Raw genomic sequence first — 17438 nt, forward strand, 5'->3', positions numbered from 1 at the left:
CTGCCGGCTCCCCGGGAGGGCTGCGGGGGGAGGCGGGGGCGGCTCCGGGCCTGGCATCCCGCCCGCCCCCACGGTAAAGCGCCGCGGCGGCACGGCGGGGGGGCTTTGCCTGAGGGGTCCTGCGCCATGCGGGGCGGGGGGGGCGGCTGCCCACGGCCAAGTGGCCTCTGGGAAACTCCGGTGGGAAAGGGGGGTGCTGGGAAGGGGTGCTGGGAGAGACGCCCCCGCCGGGCGCCGGTGGGCAAGGGATGGAGGGAAGGGGTCGTGCCTGGGTGCTGGGGTCTCTGGGGGAGGTGCACGGGAGGGAGGGGAGGGGGGGTCGTGCCGAAGCTGGGAGCGGGGGGGGGGGGGTGAGAGGGAGCGGGAGGGGGGCTGCAGGAGGGTGCGGTGCTGCCTTTGGGGGTGATTGCTTCCTCCTCTGCCCTGGCCTGTCTGCTCTGGATGGGACTTTCAGTTTCTCGGAGAGAGGCAAGGAGCCCTGCCCCATCCCTGCCCTTACCTCTACTCTTTTTCCTGCTCCCTTTTTCCTGCCCCTTTCCCCTGCCCCTGCCTTTTTTCTCTGGCCCCTTGCCCCTGCCCTGACTGCTGCTGGGGCTCTGGCATCTGGGGCTGTTCCTGCCCCAGGCTGGGCTTGTTTTGCTTCTGGATCAGTGTGGTGACACAGAGGTGTTTTTAGGACCACTTTACATCCCGGTGCACCTTCCTTTCACTGCCATGGACAGGAAGGGAGGAGGGTTTCCCTCGTGGAGTAGCAGCCTCCTGCCCCAAACAGTCCCGTCCGAGGAACAGGACTGATAACGGCTGCACGGAGATGCTCCCTGATGGCTCCTTCCATTTGAACTTTGTGGGCAGACCTAAAAAACCTAAACCTCCCATTTCTCCATATTTCAGGTCTCAGCAGGATGGAGCCGGGGGAGAAACAGCACAAGGATTTAATTGCTGTCATGCTGCCGGGCAAAAGATGCCCCCCAAAGAAGATGGGCGTTACGGGTGAGTGGATGCCCATCTGCGATGACTTGTTGCATGTCAACAAGATGGGGATTTCTCAACCAGCCTTGCTAACTTCACATAAAGGTGATGAAACCCCTGTGGGCACTTAGTGCAGTTCAATTTGAGCAGAAACAAGCATGAAGTCAATTAGGAATAGGAGTTCTACTGAGCTGAAATGAGGTCTTGACCTGCAAACACCCCAACGTATATCTTATTTTAAGTCCTGTGTGCAGTGTCTGGGAAGATGGTAGTTTTGCAAACAAGTGTTTCATCACCTTGCTCATAAACATGGACATTGCAGGTGTCTCCGTCTGAGCCAGTTATCTGGGGGCAACAAGCCCTCTGTGGGAAACGGGCACTTTGAGTAGTGAATCATTCATTGTTCATTTAGGACAAGAAAATTATTGCACCCTTGGAAGAGCCAGTTCTCCTCATCGCCTGTGAAGGAGGTGGCTGGCTCAGGTGGAGGCTTCTGCCGAGTTGGCATCTGAGTTTGCCCTGGATGGAGAGCGTTTTGCTCTTGACCTACACAGAAGTCAGAGCAATTTTGACATAAGAGCCTGAATTTTGGCATGAAGGGCATCACTTAAGACAGCCCACTTAAAACACTTGGCCTTAGTGTTATAAAAGGCTGGTCAGGAACTTTGCTCTGGATGTGACAAAGGACATGTTCACATCCCACACCACCCCTGACTTTTGGGTATGTACTAAACTCAGGTCTGGCTCCATAGGGGAAAACTCTTGTCTCAAATACACCCTGAAGTAAGCAACATGGGGGATGGTGTTGAAAGATGCTCGATGGTGTTGGGTGTGGAGTTTTCCTGGCTCAGCCTTCTCCTAGTCTGAGCTCATCCCCTCCCTCCCCAGGCCTGATTGCAAAGCACCTCCAGAAGACCTTCCAGAGGCCCATTGCCTTGCAGCTATCTTCTCCCATGGTGCTCTCTCAGTGTTGTGCAGGTAGGTGAGGCTGCTGAGGGTCTTTGCAGCTCCCAGCTTTTTTATAAAATGCGGTATCTGGGGTCACAGAGCACATGCAAAAAGCCAGTGGGCTTGAAATGGATAATTTCTGGAGAATCATTTCCTACGTGGCCATGGGTTTGTAGGGCAGTCGCTGACCTTGGGGAGGGAAGAGCTTTGTGCTTTATTGCTCTTTTTTTTTTTTTGAGCTCTATGGCTGCTTTTTTTTTTTTCCCCTAACACAGTGTTCTTGCTGCTGCTTCGTTTTGGCACAGAGAGCCAAAGACCTTTTGAGAGCAAAGACATGTTGCAACCATACTCATTTGAGCACACAGAGGTCTCAGCCTGTTCTCCAGACACGTTCTGGGTCATGTCCTGGTCTTTAGCAGGATTTGAGGACATGCAGACACACAGAGGATTGTGATCAGGTGTCAGGTCACTGCAGTAATACTATCCAGGGGCAGGCTCGGTGGGAATGCTGGAGGGATCACCTCAGCTGCTGGAGGCCTGAGCACGGACCACCGTTGGGCAGAGGTGTTGGCTGTTGGCTTTCCAGAGGTCCTGCCAACTCAGCCTGGGGCTGTGGAGAAAGGGCTGGGCTGTGGCAGGGTCTGAGGCACCTTCTGGTCCAAGTGTCCTGGGTGGAAGTAGGAAAAGCTCCTGTGAGGAGTGAGATCTGCGCCTGGGGCAGAGCTGGGAACTGAGTGATCCTAACCCTGGCTATGAACACAGCCTCTCCGTTGCTGAAGACTGAAGCCCCTGGGTGCTACCATGGTCAGAAGGGGCTTCATCCAGAGGAGTTTTCTGTTATTTGCCCTCTCCCTGCAGCTGCTCTTCAACCCTTGGTGTTTTCAGTTTGAAACATTGTCCTTCCTCCTGGCTCCAGCTTGCAATGAGTTGCAAACCCCTCCAGCAGCCCACACCAAAGTGTGTCCCTCTGGCGTGGAAGGGATCATTAAAATGCCTTGTTTCTCTTCAAGGCCAGTGTTTGTATAGAAAGCACCTGCGTGTGACTACTTGTGCATGTCCATATGGAGTTGTTCTGTTCCTACAGGCTCTTGTCCAAACTTGGTGATGAGTAAAAGTGAAGTACATGAAGAGAAGAGTGCGGATGTGGTGTCCATAGCCACGCAGCCCGGCAGGACACACTGGTCACTCTGCTTAGCATCATTAGCAGGGGGGGACAACCGCTCCAACAAGTTGGCAGCCCAGGACTGTCAGAGCGGTCTGCAGGTCCAGGTGAGCCTTTACGGCGTGTTTGTGCCTATCCCAGGGGAACAGGATGGCTGGGTATTTGGGCTGGTGATGTGCAAGGTCTTCAGGGCCTCTAGTGTCTCCAAGTGCTGCTGTGGGCAAAGCCAGCTGCCAGCTCATGCCTCCTTGCTCATGCAGCTGGAGAGCTGAGTTTCTGCATTCTCACCAGTCCTTTCCCTTTTTTTGCAGATGGAAGAGGCTGAGAGTGGAGGGGCAGCCCACAGCACGGGGTCCCTGGTGTGGGCATCCCATTCTTGTGCCCTCAGATCCAGTCCCACCCCTGCTCCTCCCCTGCCTTGTCCAGCAGACTACCCTTCCAAGGCCAAGCTCTCCAGCTTCTCCATCTTCTCCATCTTCTCGCCACCATCGCGGGGCTCCAAGTCAGATTCCAGCGCCCTGCCCCATGCCAGCTCAAAGAAGTCCCTCAGGGGGAGCTGGAGGAAGAACCCACATCCTGAGGAGCAAACTGGTCTGAAACCAGGAGAGCCTGCATGTTCCCCCTTCACAGGACCCATCATCGCTCGGATAACTGACTGCATCTACCTGGGGAACCTCAACGCCGCCTACAGCGGGCGGGCACTGTGCACCAACAGCATTGACAGCATTATCGACATGAGCAGCCTGCCCAGTGACCACAGCCTGAGCATCATCCCCTGCACATGCCAACGGGGAGACTTCAGGCACAGCTGGTCACGCCTCAAGGTTGACATCCAGGCTCCACTCCATGGGGATCATCACAAAATGGGGCAACCCTGCTTCCGGGACATCAATGAGTGCATCGAAGCCTCGCTGGAGAAAGGGAAGCGTGTCCTTATCCACTGCAGGGATGGTTACTCTCTAGGTCCTACTTGTGTCATTCAGTACCTGATGGTCAAGCACAGCATGAGGCTGCTGGCAGCCTATGAGTTCGTCAGGGCACGGTACCCGCTGAACATCGAGGAGTGTCATCAGGACCTGCTGGTGGGTTTGGAGATGTCCCTGCAGCCTGGGGGCATCAACATCACATGCCTGAAGCACTCCCTGTCAAGGAAGATGGCATGGAGCTAAAAGGACAGGGTGGCTGTGTTTTTGGCAGCGGCCCTGAAGAGGAAAAGCCAAAAGCCTTAACTCCATCTCATGGGTGAACAAGATGACTGTAGCTGTGGGGTACATAGCACATCACTGGCACAAGATGCAAAGGTGATGGCATTCCTTTGTAGCAGTTCCTAGAGGCTGGTGTCAGCAGAAGTAGAGCATGGGGAGCTCTTTTAGGGATATACTGGAGGTAGAGGGAGTGTTCTGGGCAGGATGGGAGCCATGTGCTTTGCTTTGGTCTGATATGATTTTGGGAAAGCAAAGGGAAGTCAGACACTGGTTTGCTCAGCAGTCCTGCTTGAGCTTTTACCATGAGCTCAACTGCTGCTGAGCAGAAGGCTTGGTTTTTTTGCTAACAGTGTCATCCTTGGAAATAAGACATAGTGTGATCTGGTGTCATGTCACTCCATAGTGCCTGTCCACTTGGTGCTTGTAGGATGTTGAAGAGGAGGCAATGTGTAAGGGTGTAGGAGATGGCCATGAGGGACAGCTTGCATAGATCCATCAGCCTAGTCCTTTCAACATGTGGTGGTTTCCTGGAGGAGCCTGGCCCAGAAGTGCCACACCTGAGTCTCTCTAAAGCATAGGGCAGGACCTCCTGTACATGCCAGGTCTTCCCTCTGTCTGGCCTCGCAGGATGGTGAAAGTGCTCTGGAAATGGTGGGCTGTACTCATGGTGCATTCCTCTAGCACAAGTGGAGGGGAACAAGGGAAGGCAACAAGGTCATCTGCTCCACAGGAAGGGTGCCCAGGTGTGAACAATGTGTCCACTCCCGGCCCCTGTGCAATACCCTCACTCATACTTCATATTCACAGAGCCGAGCACCTCTCTGAAGGACTTGCTTAGAGCTTCCTTATGTCTTCCTTGAGTTTTTCTGCAAGGAACTTGTTCATTCCTCACTCAAACACTTACACTACTTCCTTTGGAAACCTCTGTCTTTCTTAATGTTAACCATAGCTCCTACTTTGGGACGGTTTTGGTTTTCTGTTCTTCCTGGTCCTCACTGGGTTTCTTCCTCATGACATTCTAGGTCTAGGGCCTTTCTCTTTTTTTGGGAGAGCTGCCCTACAGCTTAACCTCTGTGCAAGGCAGCTCCAGGGAAAGCCTTATGCAGACTTGGAGGCTTGACCTTCTGCTTACCCTATTACCACCCCTCGCCATCCACTCCTTCTGTATCCTACAAACACATCTGTTCTAGTCAAAATTTTGCTCATGGGACTTCTTTTTTTGAACTTCTTTATTCAACTATTTCAGGCCAACACTTCCCTCTGACAAGGTGATAACCAAAACCTTGAACTCAGAGCAAATCTGTTTTGCTGTGCTGCATGCCTGAGCTCCAGGAGGTTCAGAAAGCCTTCATTTCACAGGGCTGAAGGAAACTCCTTGGGGGTGGGGAATTTTTGAATGGGTAACCCTCCCAGTTTTGATCCCTCCACCAAGAGCTGAGCTGCTCTTTGGAGGACCGGTGGGCCAGCAGTGGCTAGAATGTGCGCACCTGTGTAGGGAGCTAAAGAAAATGGCTGTAGAGACTTTAGAAAGAATAATAAAGAGTCAGTTTAACTAGAGTCAACCATGGCTTATGGAGTTAGCACTGAGAGGAGAAGTGAAGTGGCTAAGCTGTCCTTGAATGGGTGATTTCTGCTGTTGGCTGTTGAGGGTGGCCGCTGTCTGTCTGGAAGTGTGCTTGCTTTGGTCTCTGTTTTTTCATTTTCTGAGAAACTGGCTTTAGCTGGGACAAGCAGACATTCCTCCTGCCAAACTGTCTGTTTTTTTCTGAAGTCCAGATGGGAGATGGGTGCTGTATGCAGTGATGCCTCTACCAATGAGTCCTCCTCAGTGGCTGCAGCAAGGGATGCTCCTGGGGGGCAGAAGCTGCTGGAGTTTAACCTCTGTGTTTACTAAGTCTGCCTGGACCTGCAGACCCCCATCTCTATTAGAACTCACTGCCCTGGGGACTAGGATGTGCAGAAGGTGAGTGAGGAGGAGGGTTGGATCAGGCTGATCCTTATTATAGCTCTTCCCAAGCCTGGCTCCTTCACTAGGTGCTGACCCACAGCCATTGCATGGGAGCCCAGATGAGGGCAAAACCAGCCAAAACCTCTGCTGAACTGCACCTTCGCTGTGCATTTCCAGGAGTCTCATGGTGGATTTGCAAGGGGGTAGCTCAGATCTACAGGCCAGCATACACTGACACCAAGATGTTCACCACCCAAACCATGTACCTCTTGACATTTCAGAGGGACAAATCCTGAGCGGACCCAGCCTTGCCCACACTAGGGGTTTCTCCCTCCTCCACCTGCTATGAGGGCAAACTCCTGCAAGACACCAGCCCTGTCTCAAGGACTTGCTCTTCCTTCACCGGCATCTGCAGCATTACTTGCATGATGCTGAAGGTGGTGAAACAGGAAGCCTGCAGCAGCACATTTCCCGCTATCTATATAGCCTCTGAGGGGTGCCTGGAAAATATTGTCAGGGCCACGTCTGAATCAGCCTAAAAAAACCTGTCTGAAAGGGGAGGGAGGGCCTGGGCTGGGGGAGGAGGGCAGGAGCTGTTTAGGCTCCTGTCTCCATGGGATCCCCTACACACACGCACTACATGTGCTGTGACTGGGGCTGGTGAATATTTCCAGCTACATTTCCACCTGCCTCTCCCTCGGACCCATGGAGATATGGATCTGGGGCATCCCACAGCAGATGTGGGGGGTTGCCTTTCTTGCTGGTAGCATGGGGCTGCTCCCCCATGCTCTGCTGCCTTTCCCCAGCCCCTGCACTGCAGTGAGCCTCGGGATTGCCCGCAGCGGCTCCACAGGTTTGTTTTTTAAAAAACTTAGCTGTGTTGAAATATTTCACACGGGGAGGAGCTGCAAATGCTTCCCGTGTGGTAAGTGAGATTAAAAGAGCGTGCTAGCAATGGATGGCTTGCTCAGGGATTGCTCTTGCATATGCTGTCAGCAGTGGATTGGGGGGTGCAGGCTCTTTCCCCTCTTCATTCCCGAAGGGCAGAGCTGTTCCCAAGCCCTTGGAGGTGAGTGGAGCCGTGCCCCTGTCCATGGATAAACCACTCTGTCTCCAACAGGAAATTTTATTAGAGGCCTTGTGGATGGATGGCTGTGTGCAGGGAGCCCAGGCTCCCCACAACCTTGAAGCCATATCTAGTGTCACAGGTTGATGGGAGGAAGAAGGGGAGTAAGGCTCCCTGCTCGGCACTCCCGAGGAAGAGCACCTCCTGGGCTCCTCCGGGGTGGCTGTGCTTCCCCACCCCGCGGGTAGATGATGTCCTCCCCCTCCCCACCCCTCTGTCCCCAGCGGCTGCCCTCTCCTCGGGGGCTGCCTGCCTGGCCTGCCCCAGCCAAGGGAGGTGCACAGGGGACTCTTGCACATCATTGGTCTGAGAAGGTCTCCATGCCCTTAAAGAGAAGGTGGATTTTCTGCTGAGCCACCCGAGAAGCCCTTTTATACCTCCTTACTCAGCCAGCTGCCTGCGGCTCGCCAGTCCACCCTGTCCGGCCAGCAACACTCTGGTTTTCTCCTCCAGACTTGGGTGAGCCGTTTTGCATGTCTTTTACTGACCCAGCTTGCTCTTAGGGGGTGACGGGGGAGCAGATACACTCACCTGGGTTTTAGGGAGATAAATGCCAGGTGGGGTGACCTGCTGGGAGAAAGCGGGGTTCTAATAAAACCTCCATCCTTTGCCTGCGGGAAAGAGTCTGTGCATCGGCAAGTGTCCCTCTGTCTTTTCATGTCTGTCTCTTTGGTTTCATGCCTTCCCCTCCCTTGGTTGGTTTTGCTGTCTGGCTTGAGTGGCAACAGCAAGCGGAGCCACAGGCTCCCTAACGCTGACCTCCCCAGGGCCATAGGACACAGGATCCTTGCCTGCGGTAACTCCGTGATGCTCCCTACTTACACCCAACCCCGTCTTTGCAGCGCCGTCCTCCCCAAAAAACACCCTCAGGCAGGCATGACGTCCAAATTTACTGTCCCCCCCGCCAAGAACAGGTGATTTAAAGCCCACGTTGCAGGCAGTGAGCCGCAGCCTGGCGTTGTCCCCTCGCTTCCTCAGTGCTCACCGCCAAAGTGGGTGCATGCGGGTGTGGGGCCGGGACGCAAGTAAAAATAGCTGGCGTTCCTCAGCCGCCCTGTCCCTCAGCTGTAGCCCAGCCACCTGCGGTGGCTTTTGCTTCGCATCCCCCGACCTCCCTGAGTCACGGGGGCTGGCACCGGGGAAAGGCTGCCGTCCGAGGAGACAGCTGCAGCTCCTTCTGCAGCTCCCTGACCATTTTTAGAAGCACTTTCCTTCCCCCCCCCGCCCCCCCCGCCCCCCCAATAATGTGATGGGCCTGCACATTTTCCAGGATAAAGTTTCCTTGGCCCTGCAAGCTGTGCCTCCTCCCTCGGGCATGAGCCCCCATTAACACTTCACCTCCCGACAGAGCCTCTGAAGTCTGCAGATGGCTGTGTTTCAGGGGCTTGCCTGCTCTGCGAAGGACTAGCTTAGTTTGGGCTTGGCCGACACTTCTGCATCCTTCCATTAGGAGATTCTAAGCAGAGCAATATCTCCTGCTTGTAAAGTAAAATTCTATTTACAGGGAAATAATTTACAGCAAAACAAAGGTGCTCTTCCATCTCTTCCCTAATATGCTGCATTGTACCTGTAAAATTTCCACTTAAAGGGAATGCAAGGAATTGCCTGGGGAAACTCTTTGTGCCTTTACCAGTTCAACAAAAACTTTCAACCCGGGTCTATGTCATCTGTGCTGAGGCTGTTGCAACAGGCTGCCCTGCCCCATGCAATGGATGCATATACTGGCAGCAGCGTCCTCTGAAGTCCTTCCTTGTCACCTGGGGTCGCTGCCTGACTCCATTCCCAGGGTGTCCCAATGCTCCGCAGGCTTTGGGATATTTCTTGTTGTGAAATGGGGCAAGACTGCATGGCAAAGTGAAGCAGTAAACTGAAAATAGCTTTTTCCTCTTCTTCCTTCATTGCATAAAATGGTTTCCTGGGGGTCAAGCAAGAAACATGCCTGCAGGAATTACTGTCACAAATCTCTCTTTGTGACCAGACCAAATGATGCTGGGCCAGAAGTCCCCCAATGCTGAGGTTTGTGTGGCTGTGAGTAGGCACGTGTTTGGCTCTTGTCCACGAACTGCAGCCTAGTTCCCCATATGATGAAAATTTGGAGAAATTGGGAAATAAGAGCAAACCTGTTCCTCTTTTTTTTTTTTTCTAGAGGAATCTTGCTTTGTTTTTAAAACCAAGAAAGTCACCACCAGCATGAATAATTGTGAACCTTTTTTTTTTCCCCTTGGTTTTCATTGCAGGCTCACAACCATCTAAAGCAAGATGTCTGAGTAAGTTCCCATTTTTCTGTCTCTAATATGTTGTTGGCATTTAAAAGCTTTTGTTCAACTGCCAACTTTTTACGCTTGTTAAGATTCCTCTGCTTGTTTCTGATTAGGATGCTAACTGCCTTTTTCTCCCCTTTCTCTTCCTTCCCTTCCTTGTCCATCTGCTCATCCCGAACAGTGAAGAGGTAAGTGTATCTTGCTGGGGTTTTTCGTTTAGCAGTGCTTATGGCATCAGTCTTGGCTTCACCGTTCCTCCTTAGGAAAAGCAGCTGCTGGGTGTGTGGGGGTAAGAAAGGTTCATGGCGAGGCCTTCTTGCTGACTCCTTCTGGTAAAGATGGGAAGTAGAAGAAAAATCCCTTGTGAAGGTCTTTTCTGCCTCCTGGCTTGGAGTTAGATGCTTTTTTTTCCTCCTTTCCTGTTTCCCCAGCCGGCCACGAGATGGTGCTGGGAAGGCGGTGGTCCAGAGCCGCCTCTCCTCCACCTCCCATCCATCACCCATCCGCCACCCAGCCCTAGGCTGAGCATCCTTTCGTCCTTCCTCACACCTAGCACCTCGTTTTCTGCTCACCGGGCACTGCCAGATTGCTTCTCAAAGGCGATCTGGTGAGCCCTGGATCCAGGGCAGCGAGAGCAGGGTGGAGGTTCCGTCCTTAACAAGTTGTCCCTGGCTCCTGGCAGAGCCGGAGCAGGGCGGCGCTTGAAGCCTGGGGGTGGCTCGGGAAACGCAAGGGAAGGTGTGGGGGAGTTGTGCATGGCTTTGTCACTCCGTATCTCCTCTTCGCAAGTTGCTCCATCCTTCATCTCTGCTTGGCACCTCCCCATATGTCCAAAACACCACAACCTCAAGCTTGTCCTCACCAAGAGAAAAGAGGATTTCAGGGACACATAGAAACTCCACAATATGGTGCTGATGTCCAACAGGTGCCCTGATTTCCCATCAAACCCAGTGCCCCCAGGGCAGGCTGGAAAGGCACTCTTTGCTAAGGTACCAGTTTTCAGATGGAGAATAAGCCCTGGGCTAACAGTGCTCAAGGGATCTGCTCTCTTGTGGCCCATGGCCAGATTCATACGAGGAAAATCCTACCAGTTAATGGTGCGCTGCATCTCTGAACTGGATGCCTTTCCTCTGCAGAGCCCTTCAGCCCTGTCAGGAGGGCCTTAGCACCATTTGCATATGCAAAACAAGTCAGATTTTGTTAACATGTCACTCTGCAGATCCTTATCCACTTCCTCCTCTATGCACCACAGACACACACCCAAACACTGCTTTCTTACTCCCCCACCACAGCATATCAGATGTCAGGGTGCACTTCCCTTGCCTCAGCTGCGCTCAGCCTTGCTCAGCCTGCTGGGCAAAATGCTGAGGAAACAGCTGCAATGCAGCAGCAGATCAAGGTTGTGGCTTCTTTTATAAACAGGAGACCTGTTGCTGCTATTCCAGTGCATCATGGGTACAGAAGGGCAGGCTTGGTCTTCCAGGCTCACCTGGCATCCCAGGGAAGAAGGAGCCAGTTTGCATCTTGCAGCCGCAGCCTTGTAGAGCAGCCTCCAGGCCTGCAGACCCCATGGTGGTGTCTGTCCTCCAGCTGCGATGAACGCCCCATGCCCTGGACCTGCCTCCCCAGTGCCCTAACGCAGCACATCAAAATACCCGTAACTGCCAGGCTGGGGAAGCGTTGCACTAGGGGTTGCTCACAGCATCACCTGCGCTGGGTCTTTCAGCTCCAGAAATTATGCAGCCTTCATGTTTTCCCCTGCCTGGCTGTCCTTCTCACCATGTGAGCCAGGGACGGCTCAGAAAGACATCCCACAGCTCCCAAGTGCCCAGGGGCATCAGGGCAGTTCAGCACAAAGCAGAACACATGTCTGAATGAATAGGAAATTAGAGAAAAAACTAAAAGTCCCAAGAAGCCAAGTTTGAAGTTATATTTTATATGCACATCTTCAAGTTTGTCACCCTCATTTCTTTTCCTGAAGCACTTCATAGGTTTTAGCTACCTGAGGTTGGCAAAGCTGGGTTCAGTAGGGAGCCTCTTCTTTGAGTGCCGCTGGTTTGGGGACCAGCTGTGTGTCAAGCCGTACATCCTGGCTGGAGCCAAGTCCCTGGCATGGCTGCAGGTCCTTGTCGGACTGTCGGGTTGTATGGGGAAGGGGAACAGAAAGGGGAACAGGCGCCTGATAACCTGCTTTTCTCTTATTCCTCCCACTTGCAGAAAAAAAGGAGGGCAGCCACTGCCCGTCGGCAGCACTTGAAGGTACGTGGCACTGCTGGGGCTGGGCAAGGTGTGTCTTGACCATCCCGTCTCCCATCTTGAGCCAGCCAGCTCTCAGCACTCTTCCTCCTGGAAGAGGCCACAATGCAGAACCTGGGGCCCCCACACCCGTTCCCACTTCTTACTGGGTCCCCACCAGTATCCCTTGCTTGGAAATGCTCGTATTGATGGGGAGCTCCCCAAGCTGCCTCTCCATCAGGGCTCTCCCTCCCTTGCCAACCCCCCCAGCCCTCCTCCCTCACCTCCACTCCGTGCTGACCATCCTCCTGCTGCCTTCCAGAGTGCTATGCTCCAGCTCGCTGCCACTGAAATAGAAAGAGAAGCAGCTGCTAAAGAAGTGGAAAAGCAAAACTACCTGGCAGAGCATTGCCCTCCTCTGTCGCTCCCAGGATCCATGCAGGAACTTCAGGTAAAGACTTCTTTAACCCTTCCACTGTGCTGGAGCAGAAAGAATTTGGCTCCATCAGTCAGCCTGGTGGATCTAGATTGTCCTTCCTGTCTTGACCTCCTTATCACTTGTGGATGCCCTGGAGCTGGCTGGATGTGGAATTGGCGTGAGAGACAGCTGGGGTCTCTCTGCAAAAAAAGGGGTCTGGCTGGCAGGAAAGCTGCATGTCTAACGATGTGCTGAGGCAGCATTTGCATGAAGCTGGTCACATGGAGACCAGGAGCTGGCCTGATAGCTACCCTTCACCATCTAGTCTTGACCCAATCTAGTCTTCCGGACTGAGGTCCTCCAGAGCCAGAGTGGTCAGGAGAGAGGAATCAGGTGTGGGGGTCCTAGCAGTTAACATCCCTCTCTGCTTTTCCTCCCAGGAGCTGTGCAAAAAGCTTCATGCCAAGATAGAGTCAGTGGATGAGGAGAGGTATGACACAGAGGTGAAGCTACAGAAGACTAACAAGGAGGTGAGTTTCCACTGGAGCCACCCCTCAGGGGAGTCTCCAACCCACCCTTCATGCCTCCCCGTGCTGCTTGGGTCCATCTCATGAAACCCACACCCTGCTCTCTCTCTGCCCCCACCCCGTTCTCTCCCCCCACAGCTGGAAGACTTGAGCCAGAAGCTCTTTGACCTGCGGGGCAAGTTCAAGAGGCCACCCCTGCGCAGGGTGCGCATGTCCGCTGATGCGATGCTGCGGGCCCTGCTGGGCTCCAAGCACAAGGTCTGCATGGACCTGCGTGCCAACCTGAAGCAAGTCAAGAAGGAGGACACTGAGAAGGTACTCCTTCCCTTTCCTCGGTGCCCATATAGGATTTGGCCCCCATTTTTCGGTACTCACGCCTCCCTGTGTGATAGACAGGGTTGAGGGTGAGCCTTTCTCTGTAATGTTCTTCCTGCTCAATATTTCCTCCTCTAGCACCCATGATGTTGAAAAAGGAGGGTGCAGCCCAAAAAGATGTATGCCATGGGTGGAACTGGGTTCCTCTAGCTGATATGGGGTTTTCCATGGATGGATGGGTGAAGGGCCCCACCCGGGTGGGTTCTTACACTGGGGGCACTGCTCACACCCACGCGCCCATCCCTTCCCCAGGAGAAGGACCTCCGCGATGTTGGTGACTGGAGGAAGAACATCGAGGAGAAGTCCGGCATGGAGGGCAGGAAGAAGATGTTCGAGGCTGGCGAGTCCTAAGCACCTGCCACTCCGCTCCCTCCTGTCCCCGCCGTCCCCCTGGGCTCAGGGGCACCGAATGGGTGCCATTTCTCTCTGGTTTTGCCAAGATCTGCATCCTGGCAGCAGCAGTGTAAATAAAGCTTTGGCAGGAGAGGCGGGTGTCGCCTGCCTGGGGGGCTGGACCCCAGTCTGTGCCATGGTGCCAGCAGGGTCTGCCCCTGCCGTGGGGGTCCCAGTGGGGATGGGGAGGCTTTGGTGGGGGCCATGCTGTGGGGATGTGGGACCTCTCTGCTGTTGGTCCCCCACTGAAGCTGGGGATGCTCATCCCCCTCATTGTGGGGAGGAAACGGTGAGGCCGTGCCACCATGTTCTGCTGGCATCTACTCGCGAGTCTGTACCATCGGCTCCTGGCCATGTCCTTCACTGGTAGCAAAGAGACAAAGAGATGAGAGTCCAAGCCCCAGGAGCTGTTGCAGAATCTCCACCCATGCTGGCAACAGCAGGAAGCTGCGGGGAAGGAGCAGAGCTGGGAAGGGAGGTGAGGGGTGACGGCTGCAGGGCAGAAGCAGACCCTTTGCCTCCAGCGGGCTTTGAGAGGTGTGGAGTCAGAACAACCTCGGCAGCTCCTGTGGCAGCACCCTGGTACTCAGTGCACTGTAGGGTGCTGTGGTTTAGAGATGCTGTCTGTCCCCAAAATGGCATGAACAGCTGGGGGAGCGGCAGGTCACCCCTCTCCCTGCCATGGTGGGGATATCTGTGCCCCCCACTTTCCCTTTGAGTTAGCCCAGCACTTTCCAATTTTGAGCTGTCAGCAGAGGCAAAACCTTAAAATAGTCCCAATGGTTTCAAAAACACAAAAAAACCCACCCAAATTTGCCTTCCCTCTGCCCCTGTCCCATCCCCCCAAGCCCTCAGCCCATGAAGTTTCCGGCACAGCTCACTTCTGCCGAGCACAGGAAAAGCGAAACAGCGGCGGCACCCTTGCACCAGAGCTGTCTGCGGGGCCGCCGTGCCGGCCAGGGGAGAAGATGTCAGACTCGGAGGGGTGCCAGGAGGGTGCGGAAGGTGTCAACCAAGTGGGAGATGAATCCCCCGGGGAGAGTGAGAGGTGAGGCCTGGGGACTGGGTACCCCAATGCCACAGCTGCCTTCCAGTCCCAGGAAACTGGGAGGCTGGCAAACTGGGAGGGGTAATGGTGGGAAAGGAGGATGCGCGGCCAAAACAATGATGATCCATGAGGCTGAAATGGGTCAGATGCTCTGGCAGGATTTTGACAAGCTCCTCCAGCTAGGGAGAGACTTAGACTTCCTAAAGGTCTCATCTCCTTTGAACTTCAAAGCCTTCAGAAGGGGGTTTGATCAAGTGGGAAATCACAGCTCCAGCAGCAGGCAAGCTCAGCAAGGGGTCTGGCAACCTGGACCTGCTCCGCAGTTGAAATTAGCCCCATTTTTAAGACCAGTGGATGGAAATCAGCTGCCTCCTCTCCTTGCAGCAATCGCTGGGCACATCTGATTTCTTGCTGTGTCCCCTATGTCTCTAACTGAATTAACCTGGCAAAGTTTCAAGCTAGTTGCTGTAAGGTTATACATCTCCCTGTGCCTCCGGTCTGCTTTGTTGTTTTATCAGCAGAGATTGTAAAATTTGGGGTCTGTTTGCTTCAACACGGACAGCTTTCCATGGGTGTTAAAAGGCGACAGACCAGTAGCAGAGACCACATCTGTCTGTGGTGGAGGCAGACAGGGATAAGCTCTGTGGAGGCAGATCACCCAGAAGTACTCAGATTTGGACAGGATTCAGGCTGAGCATCCAGGGGGCTTGGGGGGCTGCCTGATTTTTCCCCTCCAGCTTCAAAGCTTGCATTAGCATTTCTCCCCAAGGCTTCTGAAAGCCAGCACAGTTAATGTTGATAGGAAAAAAACCCCTTGAGTGACAATGAGAGGAGAAAGGTGTGTCATCTCCTGTCACTAACTGTTGCAGTAAGTGTTTTGGCTGACACCTGGCAGCAATTAGCCTTGGCTGAAGACTTGACTAGAAGCTTCAAAAAACGCTGGAAGGCTCCATGCATGACTCTGCTGAAACAAAGGGGAAGCCTTGGCTGCTGGGGGAGCGCAGGAGTTTCTCAGTGTGTCTGTGGGATTCACAGCATCACTCCAGCCTGGCCATGCTTCTGCCACAGGCTCAGCTCACCTTGCAGGAGCAAGGAGCAGATGCTGGGGGCGGCCCAAAGCAATTGGGCCTTCCCACTCCCCTCTTGCTGCAGCGGGCACAGGTACATCGGTGCAGCCAGGGAGAGGTGGCGGGGGCTGCTGGTGAGGCATGGTCAGCTTGTTCCCTTCTCTGTCTCCTGCTGGAATTTCAGCTGAATAAGAGGCTGCTTGGAGGGGTCTGTTCTGTACCACTCCAACCCTTATAGCCTTTAGAAACTTGTTTAAAAAAATGTGTATATGAATACTGATGACAGGGTGGCACAACCCTGCCTCCCTAGCTGCATTTTAGAATTTTAATGAAATACGAAACTTGATGGAAAAGAAGTAGTAAGTCAACATAACTTCCTTTTTGTTTTTAAAATATGGAGAATTACTTTCCCTCCCGACTTGTGTAATAGCTTCATGTGCAGCTCTAAACTTCTCCTGCTTTTACTTGTGCTATTTAAACGCTTGCTAGGCTCTGGTGATTTCCACTCCCAAAATGGAGGAAGGAAGTGTTTGCTTGCTGTTTGGGGTTACCTTTTCTCACCCTGTGGCTAGCTCAGCTCTCTGATCTCCTCTCCTTGAGGACAAAGCTCTTTTCAAGCTGACCTGTGTATGGATGGAGTCAGGACAGTGCTCCTAAGACAGCTTAAGGTGTGCTAGAGATGTGAGCAGTGAGTCTTGTGATGGAGCTGCCAGGAAAGTAAATCCCAAGGCTTCTTGGTGTAAAAGCACAGCAGGAGATATGGGGAGAAAAAAGGTGCTGGGTTTGCTTAAACAATGAACCTTATCTATAAAACTGTGTCCAGTGTATATAGAAGAGGAGCTTGCATTAGAAAATGTCCTAGAAATCCTAATTTGGACATAGTTTACTCTGCTTCCCCATACAAATGGGGACATGCTGGCAAAGTCTTGCTGATGCCAGTGTAACACCTAAACCAAACTGGTGTTATGCTCTCTTCCATGAACTGGAATTGCTGTATAGGAAACCACTGCAGCGCAAGCCTGATATGAAGCCTTCCCAAAAGAAGTGAGAAGAGGTGGGCTCTGGGGACGTGGCTGCTTCAGTTGTCCTGCCCTTGATGGGACAACATGGTATAGGATGAAGGAGCTAACCCTCCTGCCTTGATGGTAGGAGGCTGGGAGCCTGCGGTGTGGGGGAAGCCTGCCTTACACCACGGCTACATAACCCAATAGGTATCGGGTCTGTTATTCAGAGCACTCTCCATAGAGCTCTGGAGGCTTCAGGCAGCCCTGATCTTAGCTGCTACACCCAGGGCTGTGCACATCCCGATGGCTTGGGCTGTGCTCTGCAGGATATTTGCACCTGAGCAGGAGCATGGCTTATGAGGCAGGTTTCTCTCGCCTATGGGGTCTGAGATGAGATCGGTTTCTCCCAAACTCCCCCATCTCCTTCCTTCTGGGGCTTCCCACCCCATCAGCTGCAGGGAACCCTTGGCAGCCCATGTATGGTCACTGCCTGGGGAGAGGCTCTGCTGCGCTAGCAAGCTCCAGGCTTTTCTTTGCTATGTCTATCCCCAGCTGTCTTGAATTCTCCAGATCCTTAGAGGAGTCTCGAGGGCCCTTGCTAGGATGACTGCTGTTGCTAAGTTTACCCGTGATTGGAAGGAGGTTGTCTGGGAAAACCGATATGTCGAGAGTCTTTGGACCCCTCGGCACACCGGATTCCTTGGGGGAGGGATGGAGAGATGGCTGATCCCTGCTCAGGAGTAACTGGTCAC

At 53.5% G+C, this 17438-nt stretch overlaps 3 protein-coding genes across 3 annotated transcripts in view; all 3 read left to right on the forward strand.

The window, feature by feature from the left end:
• The first annotated feature begins 149 nt into the window (after positions 1-149).
• On the forward strand, positions 150-5386 carry LOC309593691 (uncharacterized protein). Its single transcript, XM_082318632.1, has 5 exons — positions 150-180; positions 892-990; positions 1858-1947; positions 3002-3186; positions 3391-5386. The coding sequence occupies exons 2-5, from the start codon at positions 903-905 to the stop codon at positions 4246-4248; spliced, it is 1221 nt and encodes a 406-aa protein (XP_082174758.1). The 5' UTR covers positions 150-180; positions 892-902; the 3' UTR covers positions 4249-5386.
• Positions 5387-11804: 6418 nt separating this feature from the next.
• Positions 11805-13689, forward strand: TNNI2 (troponin I2, fast skeletal type). Its single transcript, XM_082316916.1, has 5 exons — positions 11805-11878; positions 12177-12305; positions 12713-12802; positions 12938-13114; positions 13427-13689. Exons 2-5 carry the CDS (start codon positions 12183-12185, stop codon positions 13523-13525), a joined length of 489 nt encoding a protein of 162 aa, XP_082173042.1. The 5' UTR covers positions 11805-11878; positions 12177-12182; the 3' UTR covers positions 13526-13689.
• Positions 13690-14466: 777 nt separating this feature from the next.
• The window catches only part of LSP1 (lymphocyte specific protein 1), a 51160-nt gene continuing 48188 nt past the window's right edge, over positions 14467-17438 (forward strand). Inside the window, exon 1 of the mRNA XM_082318291.1 lies at positions 14467-14615. Within this exon, the coding sequence (XP_082174417.1) occupies positions 14536-14615 (80 nt within the window). The 5' untranslated portion in view covers positions 14467-14535. The remainder of the gene's footprint in view (positions 14616-17438) is intronic.

The sequence above is a fragment of the Platalea leucorodia genome, assembly GCF_965183815.1.
Source record: "Platalea leucorodia genome assembly, chromosome: 7".
NCBI lineage: Eukaryota > Metazoa > Chordata > Aves > Pelecaniformes > Threskiornithidae > Platalea > Platalea leucorodia.